General features: G+C 51.3%; 1 protein-coding gene across 3 annotated transcripts in view; it reads right to left on the bottom strand.

Annotated features, from left to right (window-relative positions):
- Positions 1-181: 181 nt before the first annotated feature.
- KIF6 (kinesin family member 6) overlaps positions 182-22,058 on the bottom strand; it is a 410,860-nt gene continuing 388,983 nt past the window's right edge. Inside the window, exons 19-23 of one of the 3 annotated variants that reach the window (XM_079148124.1) lie at positions 20,226-20,323; positions 11,647-11,697; positions 11,072-11,161; positions 9,496-9,602; positions 182-2,747 (exon numbers count right to left, since the gene is read on the bottom strand). In XM_079148124.1, the coding sequence (XP_079004250.1) occupies positions 2,731-2,747; positions 9,496-9,602; positions 11,072-11,161; positions 11,647-11,697; positions 20,226-20,323 (363 nt within the window). In that variant the 3' untranslated portion in view covers positions 182-2,730. The other 2 variants (XM_079148122.1, XM_079148123.1) reach the window with 2 other exon arrangements.

Below are 22,058 nucleotides of genomic sequence, written 5' to 3'. Positions count from 1 at the left end.
TGTATGTTTCAAGGTACAGACTGAAGGAGCAGCAGCTACCCAAGATCTGTTCATCTCAAGATGTCACAGGAGTGAAAGAAATCAGCCTAACTGTGCAAACATGCTTCAAGCTTCTTCTGCTTGTGTCATGTTTAATGCAATATACCATTGGTCAAAAAAAAAAAAAAAAAAAAAAAAAAAAAAAAAAAAAATCACAGGGTCAGGCTCAAATTTAAAAGTAGAGAAGTATATTCTAATCCATGAGGCCCTGACAAAGCTCTGGATACAAATTCTATCATAAGTGGTGAAGAATTGAGACTCATTATTCAGTGTAACATGGTTTCTCTATCTGTTTTCTAAAAGTCCCTGTTTGCTAGAACTGAGAAAGATACCCGTACCCCCACCCTGACGTCCTGTCCAGGGAACAGCAGAATCTAGTGAATTCTAGCTGGGACTGGGCTGGAGTCACACACCAGGCTGCTTTCCAAAAACATTTTGAAAACTCTTCGCTTTGGCCTGGAGTGAACTCAGAGACTTCTTGTTATCCACGGCACCCCTGAGCCCCCGCAGACTACTGGAGCACCCTGTCACGGAGTGCATCTGTTCCTCCCATTCAGAGGCCAGTGAGCTTAGGGAAGGTGCACGTGTCCACACCAAGGCTCAGTTTCCCTTGGAAGGAACAGGGAGGAGGGATGAGGAACGTGATGTTTTGTGACGTTTGGAGCGGGAAGCTCCCTCACCAGTTGCCATGCACACTTTGCATATGACCCGATTAGCAGGATGCCTGTGGCCCCAGATTACCAGACTGTGTGTTTTTCTCTCTTCTCCATTTCCTCCCTGCCTAGTGACTGCTCCAGGAGGCTGGTTCACACCCTGCATGGAGCTGCGCCACACATCTCTGTCAATAGGCCTTTGGATCCAGGAGATAACGTCTCAGCGGGAGAGCTAAAGTCAATAGACTCCAGCCAGCTCTGGAGGGCCAGGGCACCAAGGCGTGCCAGGAACACTGGTACCAGTTCAAGAGCATGCTGGCAAATTCCACACCATTCACACCATCCTCGGGATTCCTGAGTGTGTGTGTGTGTGTGTGTGTGTGTGTGTGTGTGCATGTATATCAACATGTGTGCACTATGGACTCTTGGAGAACCTTCTAGAACCATGTCGTCAGGGCTTTGTTTGGTCTTCCCCTGGTTCCACAGACTTCACTGAGGACTTACTGTGTGTCCTAGAACCATGAGGACGATGTCCACCACATTGGGACTCACTCACTGAGTCAGAGGGAAGTAGAGGGAGACTGAGAGCAAGCTGAGTTCTGATTCTGCCACCTGTGGATGCAGGGACTTTTATTGAGCACCAACTGTGTGCTGGGGACACAGTAAGGAGCAAGAGGAACAGGTTCCTGCTGTTCTGGGGCTTTCGGTACTAAGTGCAGGGGACGGCCATTCAAAAATAGGCAAAGAAAGAAAGAGAATATGTCCGTTAGTGATGAAGAAAATAAAACAATGGGATGGGGGCTACTCTGGGTGGAGCGGTGAGGAGGGGCACGGCCACTAGCTAGCTGTGCAGCAGCAAGACTCGCCTCCCTTTTGCTTCAGTTTCCTAATGATCTGAACCAGGCTGTGGGCTAGAGGGGCTCCGTGGGCCTGGCTGGCTTTGAGATGGAATAAGTCCATCTCCTTCTCATGACCCTTTGTCCCCAGCTCTAAAAGACAGAAAAAACCACCAAAACCAATTATGCCATATTATCTCTCTGCTCTCCCTTCAGGGTCACAAGGTCCTATGCTTAGAGGACAAACTCTAGGAGCGCTGGACAGGCACTTTTAATTCAGGAAGCCACCCCTCTCCCACCCTCCACACCCCCACCCCAGCTGGAGCTAGGTTGAAGTCTCAATGCAGGTTATAGTTCTCTCAGTCTCCTTGAGGGCTGGCCCCATCCACTGGATCTGTCACTGAGCCAATGCCTGGCATGCTGGGTAGGGTCACTGAGACAAGACCCGGGCAGCCATGTTCTCCCTGTGTGAATGGGGCGTTTGGCCCAAATCCTGCAAAGCCCCAAGTGGTGAGTGGAGACTGAGTTCCTGTGATACCCAGCTGTCCTCTCTCAGATCTTGAAAGCTGTCACAGTTCTCTGGTGCTACAATGTCCAGGGACTCAGGAGGGTGGACATCTCCCTGGAGAAACTTGCAGGAACTGCCTGGAAGTCATCCAGGCCATGAGGATGATGGTAAAGGATTTGGGCGGAGAGAGGCCATCAAGATGCTCTGCAATCCACTGCTTTGCCTGGGGCTCTCGAGTCCTCCCTGGACTGCCCGTAGCCATTCCTGGGCTTCTAAACTAGTGGGCAAGCCAGGGCAGTGGGCTGATAAATAGCTAAAATGAACTGATTACCCTCCCCCCACATCACACCACTGTGGGCGTCCTTTGCCACAACATTATGATGACACTATCTCATAATTTCAAAGGTTTATCATTATCTATGTGAGACATCACTAGGAGAGGGAGCTGAACCCCTCATCCTGCCAGCAGTTCCCAGCATTGTCTGGCCTGCCGGCAGCTCCAGCAACTGCAGTATGGACGTCACCTCCAGTCCCAGCCCCAATGTCTCTGGCGGCCTCCAGGACACCATCCTTAAAGAAATGCAGCTCCCCTCCTCTGGGTTCAAGTTCACCAGCTGCTCCCAGCCATGAGCAAGAGGCTGTGACTTTGCACTTCATTCTTGAAGCCACAAATGGCTGGACTCTCCCCAGAGAGTCAGTTGCTTCCCAGACCTGGAAGGAGACAGGATGCTCTTGGTTAGGCTGTGCCTGAGGCACTGACTGCCCAGGATTGAAGGGGAGGAGAGGACTGGGGCCTGTCCCCTGGGTCTGTGCCCTGCCTCACAGGGCTCCTGTTTACTCCCAGGCTCTGAAGAAAGATGTCCTTTGCAAAAGTTTCATCTCCAAGTGGGAACTCTGTGTTAGTCAGCTTTTTGTCACTGTGACCAAAATTCCTGACAGGAACCACTTAGAAGAGAAAAAGTTTATTTTGACTCATGTTTTCAGAGGTTCAGTCCACGGTGGGGTGATTCCACTGCTCTGGGCCCAGGTGAGGCAGCACATGATGGGGGAAGGGCCCAGTAGAGGAAACCACTCAGCTCATGGCAACTAGGAAGCCAAGAGAGGGCTGAACGGCCGCAGGGCAGAGGCAGTCTTGCAGGGCAGAGGCAGTCTTCCAGGGCAGCCCCCAGTGACCCACCTCCTCTAGCCACGCCCCACCTGCCCATGGTCACCACCCAGTTAGTCCATTCAAATTAGCATGGACCGACTAGGTGACGCTCTTATAATCTAATCATTCACCTCTGAATATTCCTGCATTAACACAGGAGCTTTTGAGGGACAACCCATATCCAAACCATAACAGGGCCACACTCATTGTCTAACCTCATAGTTTTCACTGATGCTTCTGCCCAATCCTCTGAGAGAGTCCCTCCTTGCTTTTTGCTACAGACATTATGTTATTTCAAGATGGTGCCTTTCGACCATGTGGCCTCATCCTGTCACCTCAGTAAGCTGGTCATGGAGAGAAGGGTTCCCTGGATTGAGAACTGGGGCCCTTGAGTTCCAGCTAGGACAGTCTATAACATGTGTTGTGACTTCAGGCAAGTCACCTCAGTTCATCAGGCCTCACATTCCTCAGTTCCCGATGGCCAGAGCAGATGAGACCTGGACACAGCAAGGTAGCTAGTGTGGCTTTTTACTTCTCAAAACATGGTCCATGGACCACAAGCATTGGCATCTCCTGGGAGCTTGTTAGGAGAGGTGGTCTTGGGCTCTACCCTAGATTTACTGGATCAGAATCTGTACTTTAACAAAATCTTTAGATTTACTGTCATGCAAAGTATGAGAACTGGTGTGAGTGACATGCAGTTTATCTGCTTAAAGTTTAGCAAATATGATAAGAGCAAAAGGGAATTTCTGAGTGCTTTGGGTAAAGAAAAGAATAAAATGCTTTTACAAAATTGCAGTGGTTATGGAGGGGTGAGGTCTGTCAGGAAACAGGTGAGCAGGCAGGTGCAGCTTCCAGGTGTGGCCACAGCGTCCTGGCAGTGAGCGGAGAGCGCGGGCTTGGTCTGCTTGATATTGCTGAAGAAAGCCTGCGATTCTCAGAGGCCCACTGAAGGTGGGAGGCGATGGGGAGGAAGAGAGCGAAAACATCCCAGGCTGTGGGCCCTGGTCCTGCAGGCCCGCTGCTGTGTGCAAGGCCCAGGCTGGCCTCACTGTGCACTTCAACAGAGATGGTCCTTATTTTTAAGGCATCTGGGCCCATCCTAATGGATCCTAGAATGGGGAGGGAGAGCAGGCAGACCAGAGCTGAGGTGGTGTATTCCAGTCACTCTGGACTCTGGTTCTCAGTTCCATGGCACAACGGGAACTTCAGGAGAGCTGCTGGAAATCCTGATGCCCAGGCCACACACCACGCCCGCTGTTTCAGGATCTCTAGGGGTGGGCCAGGTGAGTTCCATGCTCAGCCAGGGTGGAGACCACTGCTTTTGTGTCTAGTCCAAGGACTAGTGGGGTTAGAACTGGGGGCCATGGGGCCTTGGTGACTGAGCTGTTCTGAGGACTGATGTTTTCAATGAGCCACTGATGAGCACTGGGCCAGGGTGAGTTACCACTGTGGTTGGAAAGGAGCTGGAGTCTGAGCAGACAGTCCTGCCTGCAGCAGGGGCTGGGGTGAGGAGTGCTCCAGAACAGGGCTGGGAGCACACAGCAGCCCAGGACGGGTTCCCCGCATGCGCAGGCCACAAGACAACATCAGAGGTTCCATTTCTAGTTCTTCAGCTCCAGGAGCCCCAGCAAGTGACGGAGCCCTTGTTCCGTGTGTTCCCAGAACGGTTGGTTCTGCCACAGAGATACCATTAAGAAGATGTCCCACTCCTGGAGTGCGACCGGATCTCACACGGAGGCCTCCCTCCCTGCCAGCTCTCTGGAGTGTGGCACTTCCTGAGAAACTCCTGTGGCCATTATCTCTGGAGAGGCTCCCAGACCAGGCCAGGTGGACTCTGTATGTGACAGACATCGAGATGGAGGCTCAGGGTAGTGACTGCCCAAGGCCGCACAGGGTAGAGAGGCCCTTGAATTGAAGTTCCTTCCCTCGCTGTCCCCTGCTCTTTCACTCTCCCAAGGGCTCCTGGGCCCAGGCAGGAGGTGAAGTTTCCCTGGAGGACGTGGAGACTCCTGGCAGGCCTCTTCCTGCCACCTTCTGGAGGAGAGGGGCTCATGTCACAATGTGGTTCCTTTCTGGATGGAAGTGCACCTAAACTCAAGAATTGAAGAATAATAAAAAACAGGGCCTCCAGGAAGGGGTTAACCTCATTTCCTCAGATGTAAAAACCATCCTTGGCAGGTGGAAGCGGCAGATTTGACTCTATGGATGACTAACGCCCCTTGCGGGGGACATATACCTGTCCTCAGTGCCCCTGCCAGGGATTTAAAATGCTGTGCGGCGTTTCCCTGAATCCTAAATCAAGTGGATTCATCCGGGCCCTTGGTGAAGCCTGAGAGCGGAGAGGCTTATGTTAAATCGTCCTCTCTGGGCGCCTTCTCCAGCGGACAGCCACAAATTCCCCGTAATGAGCGCCACTGAAGAAGCCGTGACACGCTGCTCGCTCAATCAGGAGGGGCCCAGGGCAGGGCCTGGCTTGCTTTGGCTGAGAGGGTGCCCAGCCCAGTCTGCGTGCTGCTGGCAGGGGGCCTGATAAGTGGCCACTTGTGAAGCGCTGGGCGGTGGATGCTGGGCCATCTGCTGCGTGTCTGGAGAGGTCACGCCTGATGGCCTTTGGTCCTGCCTGCGGGAAAGGGGCTCCTCGCACCCCATCTGTGGCTTTCTTTGTGGCCCCAGTCATCTCCCCTTTGTTACTTAGAAGCCAAAATTATTATTATTTTTTTCCCTTTAAGACTAAAAATTGGATCCTGATTGTGTGTGTGTGTGTGTGTGTGTGTGTGTGTGTGTGTGTGTGTGTGTGTGTTGATGAATACTTCCTGGCTACTGTTTGGAGATTGAAACTCCCCAGCTATGGAGTGGGTGCGGGTCCCCGGTCACTCCCACGCGGATCCTGGTCTCTTTTCCTCAGGAGGAGAGGTAAACTCCCTGTAATTGAGTGGGCACATTTTGGTGGCGGTGGCCTTTTGAGACATCGTAGGCCAGTGGAGTGAGCAGAGGACCTGGGCTCCCTGCCTCTGCCGTTGACTAGCTGGGTTACCTTGGGCAAGTTGCTCAACTTCTCATATGCTTCCTTTCCTCAGATCCAAAGGGCGACCGTGCCTCGGCTCTGGATGCCTTATAGGGTGTTGAGAGCATCAAGTGAAATCGCGTAGACTCAAAGATTTACAAATGGTAAGTTGCCACAGAGGTTTTGATAAGAGTGCCCTGGCCTCAGTATCTGCACCGTCAGGGTCGGAGCCAGCTGGCAGATGCCATCCTGACAGAGACCTTGGTTTGCACCTCCTCCTCTAAGAGAGCGGACAACATCCCCCTGATGTGAACATGACTGGACAGGACTGCTCACTTGTAGGCCTCTTGTGCAGAGGGAGCCAGAAGCCGGTCCCTTCCTCCGCTAATGTCCCGGATGCTGCCTCCGCTCGCTTTCTCCAGGAAGTTTCTCCAGCAAGACTGGTTCCCTTCCCCCACCACCAGCTCCTCTCCCCACCGGGCCATTCCTTGTCTTCATAGCCGCCACTTACAATGAGCAAGGCCCGCCCCCTGGCCTCCTGCCTCCCTTAGCTCCAGCCTTACCTCTCTGTCCTCTGCACAGCTGACCTCCCTGGGGGCTGCCTCTGCTCACCGCCTCAACTTCCTCCCCTCCATTCTCTCCTCGCCACTCCCAGGTCCCTGCTCAAAATGTCAGTGCCCACAACTACTGACTGATATGCAAAAGGCCCAGTGGTCAACACCTGCCCTTCCTTCCTCCACCTCCCAGTGGACACTACGACCATCTCTTCTCTGACCCCCTTCTCCAGGCCTCCTGAGGCCACACTCGTCACCTGCTGTCCCTGCTCAGGCCCTGGAGGTGCCTTCTCAGCATCTCGGCTTCCTCTCCACCTTTCAGTGTTGGGTTCCCCAGGGGTCTTTCCCTGACAATGGGAACAACTCCACTCAGAGGGAACTCCACCTGCCTCCTGCTCTCAGCACCGCGAGACCTCCTGGCTCCAGTATTTCCTCTCTGGAGCTGGCATGCTCTGCTGCCTACTCCATGCCTCCTCTAGGATGTCGATGGCAGATGAAACTTCCAGTAGCCCAACAGAACTGCACACTGCTCCAGCCTTCCCTTTGACACCTGCCCCCTGCCTTTCTCATTTCACTCAATGGCGCTGCCATCCTCCTGGCTGCCCAGATAGAAAGGTCAGGAGATGGCCTGACTTCTGTTTTCCCTTCCATCTCAGGTCCAGTGTCCTGGTGGCTCTCATCCCTGGCCTGCACCTTTACAGTCCTAGCCTTAACTGGTCTACTCTTGGTCTGCGTGGCAGCCAGGGTAGCATTCTAAAGCGTCTCTCAGACCACGTCTCTCCCGTGGCTCCCGAGTACCTGGATAGAATGCGAACCCCTGCCCTGGCCCTGCTCTGGCTCCCCTGCCCACCAGCCTCTCAGGCCTCCTTCCCTCCAGGGCTTTCCACCTCTGCTCCTTCTGCGTGGACTGAGGGCTCTCGAGTGCCACATGGCTGCTGCGTTCTCACTATTCAGTCATGAGTTTAGGGTCCTCTTCTCCAGAGAGGCCTTCCCACCTACCTGGCTCAAGACAGGCTTCCGAGTTGCTGGCTACCACGCTACCTCTTTCAGCCATCTCAGATAATCTCATCTGTCTGTTGATGTGCTCATTGTTTATCTCCTTCACCCTCAGAATGTGGGTTTCTCTAGGGCTGGACTTGGTCTCTTCCCTGGTGTAGCCCCAGCACTAGCAGTAGGACCTGGCATACAGGAGGTGCCTAATAAATGGTGTTCATTGATTGACTGGCTGTTCACTGTTGTTCAGTGCCCAATACATATCATCACAGTATTGTAGGCACAGATGGGGCCTTTGGAGATCACCAAATATAATTTTCTTCTCTTTTTTAGACAAGGAAACTGGGGATGAGAGAAGGTCAAGATGTCACAGCAAGCTGGTGGCAGTGTTGGGCTGTCACGGGCCTCAGAAAAGACCTGATGTATTGCCAGGCTGCCACTCCTGGTTGCATAGAGAACAGGAAGCAGGCTGGTGCCCAGTGAGGTGCCTCTTGCTCCTGGTGAGGAGGGTGAAGGCTGTCCTGCTGTTGTGGCGCTCTGTCCACGTGCAAACTTCCTGCTGTCCAAACCCTAGAGAGTTATGGAGAGGCTGTGTTGGCCTCTGAGCAGGTGTCAGTCACAGAGCCACGTCCTTCATGTCCTATTGCAGAGATTGGAGTTTGCACAGGTCTGTGGATTGGAGGCCTGGTTCTCAGTGTGGTGGCCTGGGAGGTGGGAGTCTCGGGAGGTGGGCCCAGTGGGAGGTACCTAGGTCATGGGGCATGCCCTCAGAAGGGAGTAAGGCAGTTCCTGGGGGACTTCCAGTTAGTTTTGGAGAGAGTGAGTTGCTAGAAGACAGGGTTGATTCCTGAATCACTCTGGCCTTCTGCCTTGTGTGTGAGCCCTCCTTGTCACTCCTGTCCACCACGAAGTCTTCCAGAGCTGAGCTGTCCACCAGAGCCCAGCTGATGCAAGTGCCGTGTCCTTGAACCATAAGTAAAATACACCTCTTTTCTTTATTAAGTAACCCAGTCCCAGGTATTTTGTTACAGTAATGCAAAATGGACCATACACATACTGTCAAGGTGGGGCAGCTTTTGGCGTGGGAAGGCAATGCTAAGCCTGCCTAGTAGCCTTTGGATTATGGGATAAGACTAAGACTAAATGCAGGGTGGGGCAAGGGAACCTGGGTCTTGTCCCTGGGGTCAGAATGCCAAAGAAGTGGCCTGTCCGCTGCAAATGGGAGATGGTCAGCTGCCAAGAGTAAGTGGGCAGGCCAGTGACAAGGGCCAGGAAGGGCCTTCTCCTTGTCTTCCTGTTGTCTGACACGCCACACATACTTCCTCCAGGATGGATGCAGTGTCCTCGGGCCTGGGTCCTCAAGTGGTGTTTACATCCACACTTGTTGGCAAGAACCACGCTCCGACAGGGGAGTGAGAGTTCTAGCAGGGATTCACAAGCTACCAGGCCAGGGCTCAAGTCCTTCTTTCCTGTTTGGAGAAGGCTGGGCGGGACAGAAAGCCACCTTCAGGGACAGAGTAAAAGGAGCCGAAGGCCTGGTGGAGGGAGAGCCCTGCCTGGGGGCTGGGTGTGCCTGGCACGGGGCCTGTCTGTGCTTCTCATGCTGCCCAGGCGGCTTTCTCCAGGGAGCAGAGGTGGCAGGCGCTGGGTTTGCTGCAGGACGCTTCCTGCTGCCCGCTCACCTGGCGTGCACTGCAGCCCCCTGCTTTCCCCAGTGCTGGTGAGCGGAGAGGGATCCTGGGCCCCGGGGGCACTTACACTTCTTCTGCAGAATGTTCTGCCTGGCCTTGAGGAACGCCAGGATGTCAGAGTCCGTCTGGCTGTCTCCGGTGAGAGGGACCGACGAAGCTGGCCGCTCAGCGGTGCTGGGGACAATGACATCACACTTTACAACTCCTTACATGGGACCCAGCATTCGGTGAGCTTCCATTTTTGGTGACTAACTCACCAGGATGCTGTGTGACCGCCTGCCTCCTCCTCCCTCCCTCCCACCTTGGGTCCTTTCATCAAGCAAATTGGGCCACCACACTCCTGGCCAAAACCCTTCTCATCACACTTGGAATAAAATCCAACTCTGTTTGGTGACCTACCAGGTCCTGTGTGTGTTCTGAGTACACCCCCAACTACCCCGGGGCCACCCCGACCTTTCTGTTACTTGAATGTGTGAAGCTTCCTCTGGCCTCAGGGCCTTCGATTTAGGTGTCCCCTCTCCACCTCTGTCTCCATCCCTTCACCTCCACACCACCTGTCCCCATCCTGGACCTTTCCAAACCAACCTCATTTTACCCAGGTCTCTTTTTGCACACAACTTAGATGTGACATCTTTAAGGATGTCCCCCAATACATATGCACCCCCAACCATGGTCTAGCTAGTTGCCCTCAAGGCTGAGATCAATAATCTCCTGTCTGTCCTAAAAACAACAACAACAACAAACAAAACAAAACAAAACAAAAACAAAAACATATCTAGCTAAGTTACTACTTAAAAAAAAAAAATCATGCCTCCCCAGTCTCCTTGGTGGCTACGTGGCCAGTGAGCAGTGAGGTTTGCAAGCAGAAGCGTTATGTGGGATTTTCAGGGAATCCCTGTAAAGGGAGGGAGGTCCGCACCCTCCCCGCTCCTCTCTCCATTCAGCCTTCTGGCTTTCCCCTAAGAAAAGTCGGAGCAGCGCACTCTCCTGGCTAATGCCCGTCACTCCACAGAGCAGTTGATGGGCCCCCTGCCTTAGTAGGGCCGGAGGATCCTTAATAAGGCTTGTTCATGATCACAAGGGGTTCGGGCTGGGGATTCCAGCTGCTGCCCAGTGAGGGGTCCTGCGGCAGGAGCAGCTGGCCATAACTGTGGGTGGGCTTCTGCCTTGGGCAAGCCTTGGGGAGGCAGCAGTCTGCCAGGTGAGCAGGAGGTTGAGAAGGCGCTGTAGTCGGAGGCCACCAACAGCACTCACAGGCCAGAAGCCTCAGCAACTTTGCTCAGCCCCCGAGCAAAAGGCTCATGGCCTGGCCAGGCTCTTCTGCAGAGGGCCCGGTGGTTTGGCTGGATCTGCCCCCAGCTAGCTCCCCTTTCCTGTATTAATTCAGGTACATTTTTCACAAGGACTTGAGACAAAGACCCAGTGCCCTGGGAGAAAAGGCCCCAGATTTGAGAATTAGAAAATATGAGAGATTCCAGGGGATCCCCGGGAAACAGGGGAGAGGCCAGCCCTGGGCTCCATCTCTGTAGCTTTGGGCGAGGGGCTTCCTGGGTTGTGGGCAGAACAGAATAGTGACTTTTAGACTCGCTTCACCAACTGCAGGAGCTGTCACAGGCATGGAGAGGGAGGGGACGGCCACGGACCTGCCTTCCAGCCAAGCCCTGGGGCTGCTGTGCTCCTGGCTGCTCCGGCTGGGGCAGGTTGGGGGCAGGATTCTCCTGGAATTCATGTCACTGTAAAAACGACAAAAGCAAAAGTTATAGAAGATGTAGAAGAGAGGCGCAGGGTTTATGTTGTTTCTGTCTAGGGGCTTTTATGGACTGGATGCCTATGCTGAGGTCCCACCCCCAGGGTAACGGTATTTAAAGGAGAGTCTCTGGGCGGTCATCAGGTCTGGGTGAGGTTTGAAGGTGGGGCCCTCAAGATGGGATCAGCGTCCTTATGAGGAGGGAAGGAGAGACCAGAGCGCTCTGCCTGATTCTCTCCTTGGACACTCAAGAAGGAGGTGTGCCAGCCAGGAAGGGAGCCCTCAGCAGGAACCGAATCTGCTGTGCCAGAGTCCCGGGGTTGGACCAGGCCCCAGGGGAGGGGTTGGGGGGGGCCTTTGGGAGGTCAGACAGAGTCCTCAGGACCTGGGTTAGTGATTTTATAAAAGAAATATCAGAAGCATTGCCCCTTTTACTATGTGAGGGATTAGCAAGAAGATGAGGACCCTTACCAGACACCAAGTCTGCCAGTGCCTTGAGCATGGGCTTCCCTGCTTCGAGAACTGTGAAAAACAAATGTTTGTTGGAAAACGAACAAACTGGGCACAGTGTGCACAGCTATAATCTCAACCACTGAGGAGGCTCAGGCAGGAGGATCACAAGTTTGAGGCCAAACTTGGCAATTTAGTGAGACTTTGTCTCAAAAATAAAAAATAAAATAAAAGGAGTGAGAGGTGTAGCTCAGTCATAGAGCATCCCTAGGTTCATTCCCCAGTACCCCTTTACCCCCTGCACCAAACCAAAACAAAACAGAAAAACCAGATCAAAACCAAACAAAAAAAAAAAAACCAAAAAAACCAAAAACCAAACAACAACAAAAAACCCAAAAAAGCCCCCCGGCCTCTGGTATTTTGTTATACAGCCTGAACAAATGAAGCTAAGTGCCAAGAATCCTGTCTGGTGGTTTAAACACTGATTTCATTGTTGTAGCAAAGCGTGTGTTGGCCATAGACGTTGAACAGGCAGTGATGATCGTCACTGTCATTGCGGATACGTCCACATGCCAGGCCTTGGCAGGGTGCTCTGGAAACGTCATGCCGTTCAGTCCTCTCAAGGATAAGAGGAGGAGGTCATTATCTTATTTCACAGATGAAAAAACTGAGGTGTAGAGAAGCTAACGAAATTCCGTTAGGTGGTAGAATCGGGAACTCATCACAAGTCTGCAAGGCCCAGGCCTGAGCTCTCAACTGCTGGCTCCACGCTGACCACCCCGGGCCACACTGACCACCCCTGTGTGGGCTCTGCTGGCTGACTCGTGCTCCTGGAGTAAGAGTCACATCTGATGTGACCAGGTGCATCAGGTGAGTAACCCTGGGTGATGTGTGTGGCTTGCCTTGTATTCCTGGCTGCAGACAGTAGAAATCAGCGGCCCCTCTTGGGAGCAGACGAGGTGGATGCCATTTTATTTTACGTGTCTCTCATGACACGGGCCCTACTCTATCCTGTGCTGTGAGATCCCAGGGATGGAATCCTCTTTCTTGCTTTGGAATGGTCCTGGTAGAGACAATGTCAGAGCTGGAAGAAGCCTAAGAAGTCACATGGTCACCAACCTCTGACGGGGGGGGGGCCTCAGGCTGAGTGTCAGGCAGGGTGAGACAGGTAAGCTGGTTTTAACAAGCCTGCATGGTCAGCCCACGGCACTCGGCAGGCCTGGTGACCTGCGTGTCCCACAGGTGAGCAGAGAAACTTCCACCCTCTCCCTGCAGCTGGTAGCAGGGGCTCTTACTCTGGACTCAGGACTGTGGGTCAAACAAACAGGAAGAAAAGCAGAGGCTGGTCCCTGCTCCTCCCACCAATGCTCATTTGCTAGCAGACTAGAGTCTCCCTGGGCGCACTTCGGGGAGTGGAGGGCCTCTGTGCTGCATCTGCCGCTAGTCCTCCGGCAGCCCCAGGTGGCAGGCTGTGCATGTCTGCCTCTGGAGAACAGTGGTCAAGTCTCGGGGCTTCTAAGTGGTTTCTGGGAAAGAGAAAGGGCCTTTCATCTTGCAGGTGCTTCAGTTACAGCGGCCAAAGTCAGTTTGGAAACTGCATCGAGTCTGCAAGACCAAGTCATGGGTACACGAATGGCTCAGTAGCTCAATGGTTTCCCGGTGGAGTCTTTCTTCAGATTCCAGGGAGAGTTGACAGATGTCAAACTGCTGAGGGTTGGGAGTGGGTAGAAGAGGAGGAGAGACGGACGGGCAGGGCAGAAGGGCGCAACTGCACTGAGGCAGATGGGGACAACCAGCACCCCCTGTGGAGGCCAGCCATGTCCTGCAGGAGGATGGTGGCCTGGGGCTGCTGAGGGAATGACTCCCCAGCCCCTGAACTGCGTGAGTAACCCTGGGTGCCCGAGCTCAGTTTCTGTAACCCTCGGACGACCTCTGCCCTCTGTCCAGCCAGCCTTTGACACTGAATTCATTTCTCAAGATCTCTCTTCTGGAAAGGGAATATATCATATTATTACTAAGAATTAATAAACAATATTACTAATACTTAGGCCTCTTGGGTCGCCAGATCATTTAGTATGCCAGCTCTCAGGACCTGGGCGCTGGCTTTTGGAGGCTGGCGGGAGGACTAGCCCACTGGCCTCAGTGCTTGCGTGGAGAAGAGCCACCGTGGAGTTTAGGGGAACACAGTCACTGGGCTCCTGCTTTCTTCGCAGCAGCTCTTAACCGGGGCCAAATGTTTATCTGCTCATGGGATGATAATGCTGGAGGGGCCGGTGCGCCTCACCGGTGAGGTGAGGGCATCCCGGAGTGGGGAGCCGGCTTGCCCAAGGCAGTGCTGCTGGGAAGAGCTGCGCCCATCCTCTGTGAAGGCCTTAGTGACTGACCTCCTCCCAGGCAGCCAGGGACGACCGGATACACGCCTTGGAACCCAAGGCGCTCAGCTGCAGGGTCCAGGATCTCTTGGCAAAGCACACCAGGAGTCGTGGTCAGTGGGGAGACCTAGGGAATATCCAGCAATGCCCAGCAGCAGGGCAGGCCCCGCTCAGGTGACGAGGAAGCAGGGAGCAGCATGGCTGGTTTCCCACGGAGAAGCCAGGAGGCCCAGCCTGGGGCTGCTCTTAGTCTTGCTCCACCGTGGCAGGTGAAGGTGGCCCCAGAAGGGACAAATGGACAAGTGGTACAGAGTGGCCAACAGGGAGTGGACAAGTGCTGGGGAAGAAGAAAAGAGAGGGGCATGAAAGGAAGGCAGGGATGGAAGGAGGGGAAGAGGCGCGAGAAGCAAAGCGAAAGGCGGACAGGCAGGCAGAGCAGGAGAGGAGGGACCGGAAGGACGAGGGACGCAAGCCACCAGATGCGGAGTTTGAAGGGTTCAATTTGTAGCTGTCTCAAAGACAGAGTTAAAAAAAAAAATCTCATTTTTTGGGGGGGCCTCAGTTTCTTCACTGGTAAAATGAGGGAGTTGAAGTCAGTTTCTCAGCTGAAACGGTGAGCTGCCGGACAGGGAGTCCGGCTTTCCAGTTCCACCTTCTAAGGAAATACAGGATGGCTCTTGCAAAGTCCTGGCCCCTTCGGGAAATCAGTTGGTGTGGACACCTTGAAAGAGTGGAGGTCCCCGGCAGGAGGGCCTGGCCTTGGAAGGACATTAGTTTGTGTGAAATATTACAAGACATGGACTAGAAAGTGACAGGTGTACTAGACACACTGTACCCCTGTCCCTAACGGGCAGTCATTAATGCTAAACAGATTGATGCCAGAAGTGAGGATAGCGACGAGACTCTGGCAGGCCTGGCTTTAAATCCTGGCCTCTCTGCTAATTGGCTGGGTGACCCTGAGCAAGTTATTTAATCTCCCTGAGCCCGAATTTTCTCAACTATAAAATGGGGAACGATTCTTACATTGCACATTTATTTGGTGCCTGGCCCATAAGGGCCCTCAGTAAAGGACAGTGGCTGTTACTGTAAGAGGAAGGCCAGAGCTGGGGACTGCAGGAGCTCCGGCAGCGAGTCCTCCACTGCTGTTCACCGAGAGACGCCAGGAGGCCTGGACAGGGTCTCTTCCCGCCTCAGCTCTGGGTGGCGCTTCGTGGGCTCTCTATTACCACCACCTGAACAAATGGCAGGTGGTCTCCTCCTCAGAGGTCGAGCCCTGGTCCCCCTCTCCAGTCTCCAGCAGGGACACTTCCCTTCTCTCCTCTCTAGTGTGACCTTCCCACTCACGAGTCTCTGTATTCGAACTACGGTGGGGGTGGGGACTTGGGGGAGCTGACCCCTCATGGTGGGGACTTGGGGGAGCTGACCCCTCGTGGTGTCTTGAATGTGGTTTAGGACACTCGTTTTCTCTGCTAGGGTTTCAGTCCCCAGCAGAGCACCAGCAGCCACGCAGGTGACAGGCTCCAGGCCCACTGAGAGCCCTCCTCTAAGCACCCTCCAGCAGCATCGGAGGGCTGGGGATGGAGCCCTGAGAGCGGGACTTGGGGAAGCTCACAGGGAAAGCTCTGTGGGTGATCTGAGGTGTACCTTGGGAACCCCAGGTTTGGGGTCTCTTGGCAAGCATTGTGACCTCGGCTCTGGTGAGTGTGCTCACTGGGACACCTCAGCCCACCCTGATTTCGTTGTCTTTGAACCAAAAGAGAAAAGAGAGCTGGGGCTTCCTATTGGCGGAACAGGATATTTCCAGTGCCAGGAGCTGAGTGTGAGATCAGAAAAGAGGCCGAGGAAATAAGAGGGGGCTCCCAGCCTCCAGGCTGGAGGGGAGCTTATCCTCACAGACCAGAACGATGACTGGGGACTGTCCTCCAGGCTGGGTTTCAGATGTGTTCTGTGGAGGCCTGGGGTTTCAGGGAGGGGTTCTGGGTGGGGACAGAGTTTGGCAGGTACACCGGGTACAAGGGAATGCCCGAGGGGGCCAGGTGCCAGACACGGTGCCCGGCTGCCCCTCCCCCCATGGAGTCGTGCAGTGCCTAGTTACACTGCCTGTTCAGTTTTTTAAACTAATAGGCTAGTTTTGTTTTTTGGTATCAGGGATTGAACCCAGGGATGCTTAACCACTGTGCTATATCCCCAGCCCGTTTTTGTATGTTATTTAGAGTCAGGGTCTCACTGAGCTGTTTAGGGCCTCACTAAGTTGCTGAGACTGGCTTTGAACTTGCAATCCTCCTGCCTCAGCCTCCAGAGCTGCTGGGACTATGGGTGTGCACCACCACACCCAGCCTAATAGATTATTTTTAAGAGAAGTTTTAAGTTTATAGAAAATCAAGCTGACAGTACAGCATCCCCCACCAGTTTTCCCCAACACTAGCCCCAGGCATTAGTGTGGTCCCTTTGTTACCAGTGGTGAGCCAATGCCGACACGTTATTGTTAAGCAGAGCCCACAGTTTGTATAGAGGCATGCTCTTGGCGCTGCCTCGGTCTATGGATGTTGACAAAAGCACAACACCATTTACCCACCCATAGAGTATCTTCCAAAAGGGCCTCACTTCCCTGATCACCTGCCTCCGTCTCTTCATCCTTCCCTCCCCACAGGTCTGTGCAGCCCCCATGTTTTTGGCAAGTCTACAGTTCGCCCTCTCGCTGGTGTCATATGATGGGCTCGTTCACTGGGGAGCCTTTCTAGATGGCCGTCTTTCACTGAGCAGTTTGTGTGAAAGCTTTCTCCAGGTCTTTTCACAGCCCGGTCACTCTTTTTGTTGCTGAATAATACTTTGTTGTCTGGGTACAGCTCAGTGCATCCATTCTTCTTTTGGAAGATGTGGCGGCATCCACTTTTTCAAATTTGTTCTAATTAGTTGTACATGAATGCATTTATATATTTGATAGATCATACATAGAGTGTGATCTCTCATTTTTCTGATTATACATATTGCAGGATCACATTGGTCTTGCAGTCGTACATGTACATGAGGTAATAATGCCTGTTTCACTCTCCTATCCTTCCTTCCCCCCTCCCCCTTCGCCTCCCTTCTCTCCCCTCTACCTAATATAAAGTAACTCTATTCTTCCCTATCCGGTCCCCCTTTGTGAGTTTGCGTCCACATATCAGAGAAAACATTCGCCCTTTGGTCTTTTGGGATTGACTTATTTCACTTAGCATGATATTCTCCAACTCCATCCATTTACTTGCAAATGCCATAATTTTATTCTTCTTTATGGCTGGGTAATATTCCATTGTGTATATTTACCACAGTTTTTATCCATTCGTCAATTAAAGGGCATCTAGGTTGGTTCCACAATCTAGCTATTGTGAATTGAACTGCGTCACTGTAGTATGCTTATTTTAAGTCCTTTGGGTATAAACCGAGGAGTGGGATAGCTGGGTCAAATGGTGGGTCCATTACACGTTTTCTAAAGAATCTCCATGTTGCTTTCCAGAGTGGCTGCACCAATTTGCAACTCCACCAGCAACGTATGAGTGTACATTTTCCCCCACATCCACGCCAACACCTATTGTTGCTTGTTTGAATAGCCATTCTAATTGGAGAGAGATGAAATCTTAGGGTTTCCCACAGTTTTTGTTGGTGCATTTAGTTGTACGTAATGGTGGGATTTGTGGTTACATATTTGTACGTGCACACAATATAACAATATAATTTGGCCAATATCATTGTGCCCCAGTATTCCCCCTTTCTCTCCTCTCCGCCCTCCTCCCTGGTCCCTCTCCTCCAGTCTATTGCTTTCCCTTTTGATGTTCATGAAATCCCTCTATCTTTCTTTTCCTTTTTTCTCTCTAGTGTCCACATATGAGAGAAAACATGTGACTTGACCTTTGAGATTGATTTATCTCACTTAACATAATGGTCTCAAGTTCCATCCATTTTCCAGCAAATGACAATTTCATTTTTTTAAATGACTGAACAATCGTGCGTGGAATTTTATACGGATGTAAGTTTTTAATTCATCTGTGTAAATACCTAGGAGTGTGATTGCTGGGTTGTATGGTGAAACTATATTTAGCTTTGCAAGAATCTGTTATGCTGTCTTGCAGAGCGACAGTGTCATTTTGCATCCCTGCCGGCAATGAGCGAGGGGTCCCGTTGCTCGGCGTCCTTACCTGCATTAGGCATGGTCAGCGTCTTGGACTTCAGTCGTCTTCCTCAGTATTGATGCTTTCATGAGACTGCCTCGTGACATGGGACATCGAGTACCTCGTCCTACCCTTCCATGCCTTCTGTAGATCTTTTTTGGCAAGGAAGCTGTTAAGATCTTTTGCCCATTTTTTATCTGGGTTGTTTTCTTATTGTTAACATTTAAGAGTCCTTTATATATTTTGGATATAAATCCTTTATCAGATCTGTGTTTTGCAAATATTTTCTTCTCATCTGCGGCATCTGCGGCTTGTCTTTTCATCCTCTTAACCCTGTCTTTTGCAGAGCAGCATTTCAAAGTTTAATAAAGTCCAAGTTATTATTTTTTTTCATGAATTTACACCACCATTTAAAACACCTGATTACCCAATCAAAAAGCACTGTGCCCACTGCAGACCCTGGGCTTCGGGTGCGCACAGGAGATGTTTTCTGAAGCCAGGATGCAGCAGAAGCGCTGGCATGCAGGCCGGGGTGGGCACGAGCGGGGTCCGGGGGTGCTGGCCTGGAGTGGGGGCCTCGCTGGCAGACTTTGTGTCTTCTAGATATGTTTTTTTGCTTAAGATTAATTTTAGATTTCCAGGCTAGTGGCAAGGTCAGTGCCAAGCATTCCTCACACCCATTGCCTGGTTGCCCCTCTATACATTTTTATATCAGTGGGGTACGCGTGTCACAATCAGCGAGCCCATGGTGATACATTATTATTAACTAAAGTACTTACTTTTTCTGAATTTACTTAGTTTAAAAAATATTTGGCCATATCTTTTTTATATACATATTTAAAAAATTTTAAACCAATGCATAAAAACATTCAAAGTTGTACATATTAATGGGTACCGTGTAGTGTTCGATACCATGTAATGTTTAAATCAGGTTTTTTATATCCTCAAACATTTCTCATTTCTTTACCATGAAAGCTTCCTAGTTTTTACCTACTGTCTTTATTTGTTTGTTTGTTTGTTTATTTTTGGTACTGGGGATTGAACCCAGAGTGCTTAACCACCAAGCCACATCCCCAGCCCTTTCTATTTTGATTTTGAAACCTCCTGTCTTTTTCTGCTCTAGGAATCGCCTGGGAGATCAACACCACCTAGTCCTCCTGTGTCCATAGGCTCCTCCTGGCTCTGACAGATTCTCAGACTCCTTGCTTTTGACAAGCCAGTTTGCGAAGCGCTGGACTGGTGTTTCCTGGAATGTTCCTCAGTTGGGAACTGTCTGATGTTTTTCTCATGCTTCAACCGGGCAATGGATTTTTGAGAGGAATGGCACAGAGGTGAAGTGCCTGTCTCATCACATTGAAGCAAAGATACCATCTGCTACCACTTTAAGACAAATTCTATTTCTCATTTCCAGTGTGAGAGCTCAGGGCTCAATGGCCCCTGGTGGTGATGGACGCCCATTCATGCTGCCTTGGCCTCTGGCCTGACAGATTGAGTCTGAGGGATGGAGGGCGGCAGGGGACATGCATCATTGGCTCCACCGCCTGGGTCATGGTGTTGGAAAGAGACAAGCACATGGTGTGGGAAGCAGGCCTGCTGGAGAATCCCATCATTTAGGGAAACAGGCTCTGGGCAGCCCTCATATAGCACTGAGCCCACATCCCTCCTGAATCCTTTCTAGGACAAAGACTTTACCCCAACCTCCCTGTGCCCTGGAAGGCCCTTTATCTTCTGTGCCACGACCAGCATCCCCTCTCTGTCCCTTCCGCCCTTCCAGGCTGTGCTCCCTCCCAATCCTGCCAACCCTTCCTTCTCACTGGGGTAGGACGGGGGCTGGCACTGTTGAACCTCTTGCCTCTTGCTATCATGGCGGTAGGTCTACTGGCTGTCCACGGGAGGGACTGAGGGGTGCATGCTCCAGTCAGCTCAAAAGCCACTGGCCTGAGTATGTCATCAAACAGTAAAAGCATTCATCCTCCAAAACCACGTAGCCAAAGGAGACATGTAGAGCAGCAGGAACAGGTTAAGGGGGAGGTAGGCGCCTCCCTGGGTACTCTCATGCTGACGGCGGTTCTCCACTCACCTCTGGTTAGAGAGAAGCTGGGAACCGTCCTGCTGGGAGTTAGCGCTCTGGGGAAAGGGCTTCATGTGGTTCAGCGAAATCGCTGCTGGGGAATTTACCTGTTGGTCCAAGAAGGAGTTTCATAGTGTTAGTCTGAATCTAATGGCGTGGGAAGATGTTCTTGATGTAATTCTCAAGGAGGAAAGGCCAGCTACTAAGTTTGTTATACACAGTGTGTGGCAAAAAATGAATTCAGACATAGTTATGACCATCATGCTGGGGACCAAATTATTATCTTTGGATAGTAGTTTTATGGGTAATTTCTTTACTTTTTTCTTCCTTTTTTATTAGTGTGTTGTAATTTATGCATAATAGTGAGATTCTTTGTTAAGTATTTGTACAGGCACACAATATATCAATATAACATCATATATTATATTGTTATAATTATATAACATTATTTATATTATATATAAATTATATAAAAATATAACTTGGTTAGTTTCTTTACCCAGTACCTCTCCTTATAGGTCATTTTTGATTTATTCTTTATGGCTTTCTGTGCCTCCCAAATTTTCCAAATTGAACCTGTATTATTTTTGTAGCTAGAAAGGTAATGTATAACATGTGATCTGACAGTTCTCTAGAAATCCTTCCTGATTTTGCTTCTCCTTGTCCTCAAGATCCTCTGAGCCCTTCATGTAGGGGACAGCTATGTCCATGGGACCTGAGTTTGCAAGGCTTACACCCAGCTGAGCTGAAGGCCAGGATCCGCCCAGCACCCCAGGGCATGGAGCTTGTGAGAAGCTGCTGCGAGGCAGTTCCTGCTGATCTCCCATCTTTTTGGGAGTTGCCCCAGAACAGTCTCTCCTCATCTCCCTGTTCTAATAAGATCTGGCCCTTCTGCCTCCACCTGCTCAGAATAGTTACAGTATAGGCTGAAAAACTGCTCAGCTGCAGAAGAGAGTAGGCTCTCTTGCAACAGGCTGTCCCATGTCCCCATTGCCATCATTTGGCATTGTCTAACATTGCAGTGACATCCTGTGGGACAGGGGACAAGTGGAGCTGAACCCCTTGGCTACACTGCTCTCACTGTCCATGTAAGTAGTAACCTATCTGAATCTGTCAGCCTTGCTTGGACACCTCCTGAGTCATACTGGATGGCCCTCGTCACTGTTTAGTGACTCAGCTCCCTTGGCCCCAGCTGGGGCAGAAGGCCTCACTCATGCTGAACCCCTAGGAAGGCTCTGGACCTGGAGTAACAGACAGAATCCAGGGTGCTGTGGATGTGGATGGGTGCCTTTATTTTCCCTAAATTTTATAGGAAATTAACAATTATAATAAGCCACAGTAGTGTTAACAGGGCCTGTGACATTGCCACCATGAAATCACACATATTCTCTTATCATCTTGGTTGGTGCAGAAATGTGTTCATCATGACTTTGAAGTTATGGCAAATATTAATAATATTTTATTGACAACAAGACACCTAGATCTTATTAATGCATTTAAAAGTGCTATACATATTGTTATACCATAACTTTGCTCTTAGACTGTTTTGATACCTACATTTCAATCTTATTGGTTTTCTTTGTTATCCTGTGCATTTAATTTTGTGCACATATTCTTCTCTATTGTCCTGTCACATGGCCACTAGGTAATGGACTGGTTATTGCTTGGCTCTGTGTCGTTGGACATATATCTTCTCTGGCTCTCCATCTCCTTGTTCTTAAAATGAAGGGATCAGCCTGGGAGGCACTTGTGTAGGGTTCTGCCAGCCACACGAGTGATGTGACAATGTGCACTTTGTCACTTCCATCATACCACAATCGAGGAGTTACCAGAGGACAGTGG

The sequence above is a fragment of the Sciurus vulgaris genome (assembly GCF_902686455.1).
Source record: "Sciurus vulgaris genome assembly, chromosome: 7".
Taxonomy (NCBI): domain Eukaryota; kingdom Metazoa; phylum Chordata; class Mammalia; order Rodentia; family Sciuridae; genus Sciurus; species Sciurus vulgaris.
This window is presented reverse-complemented; position numbering and strand designations above follow the sequence as displayed.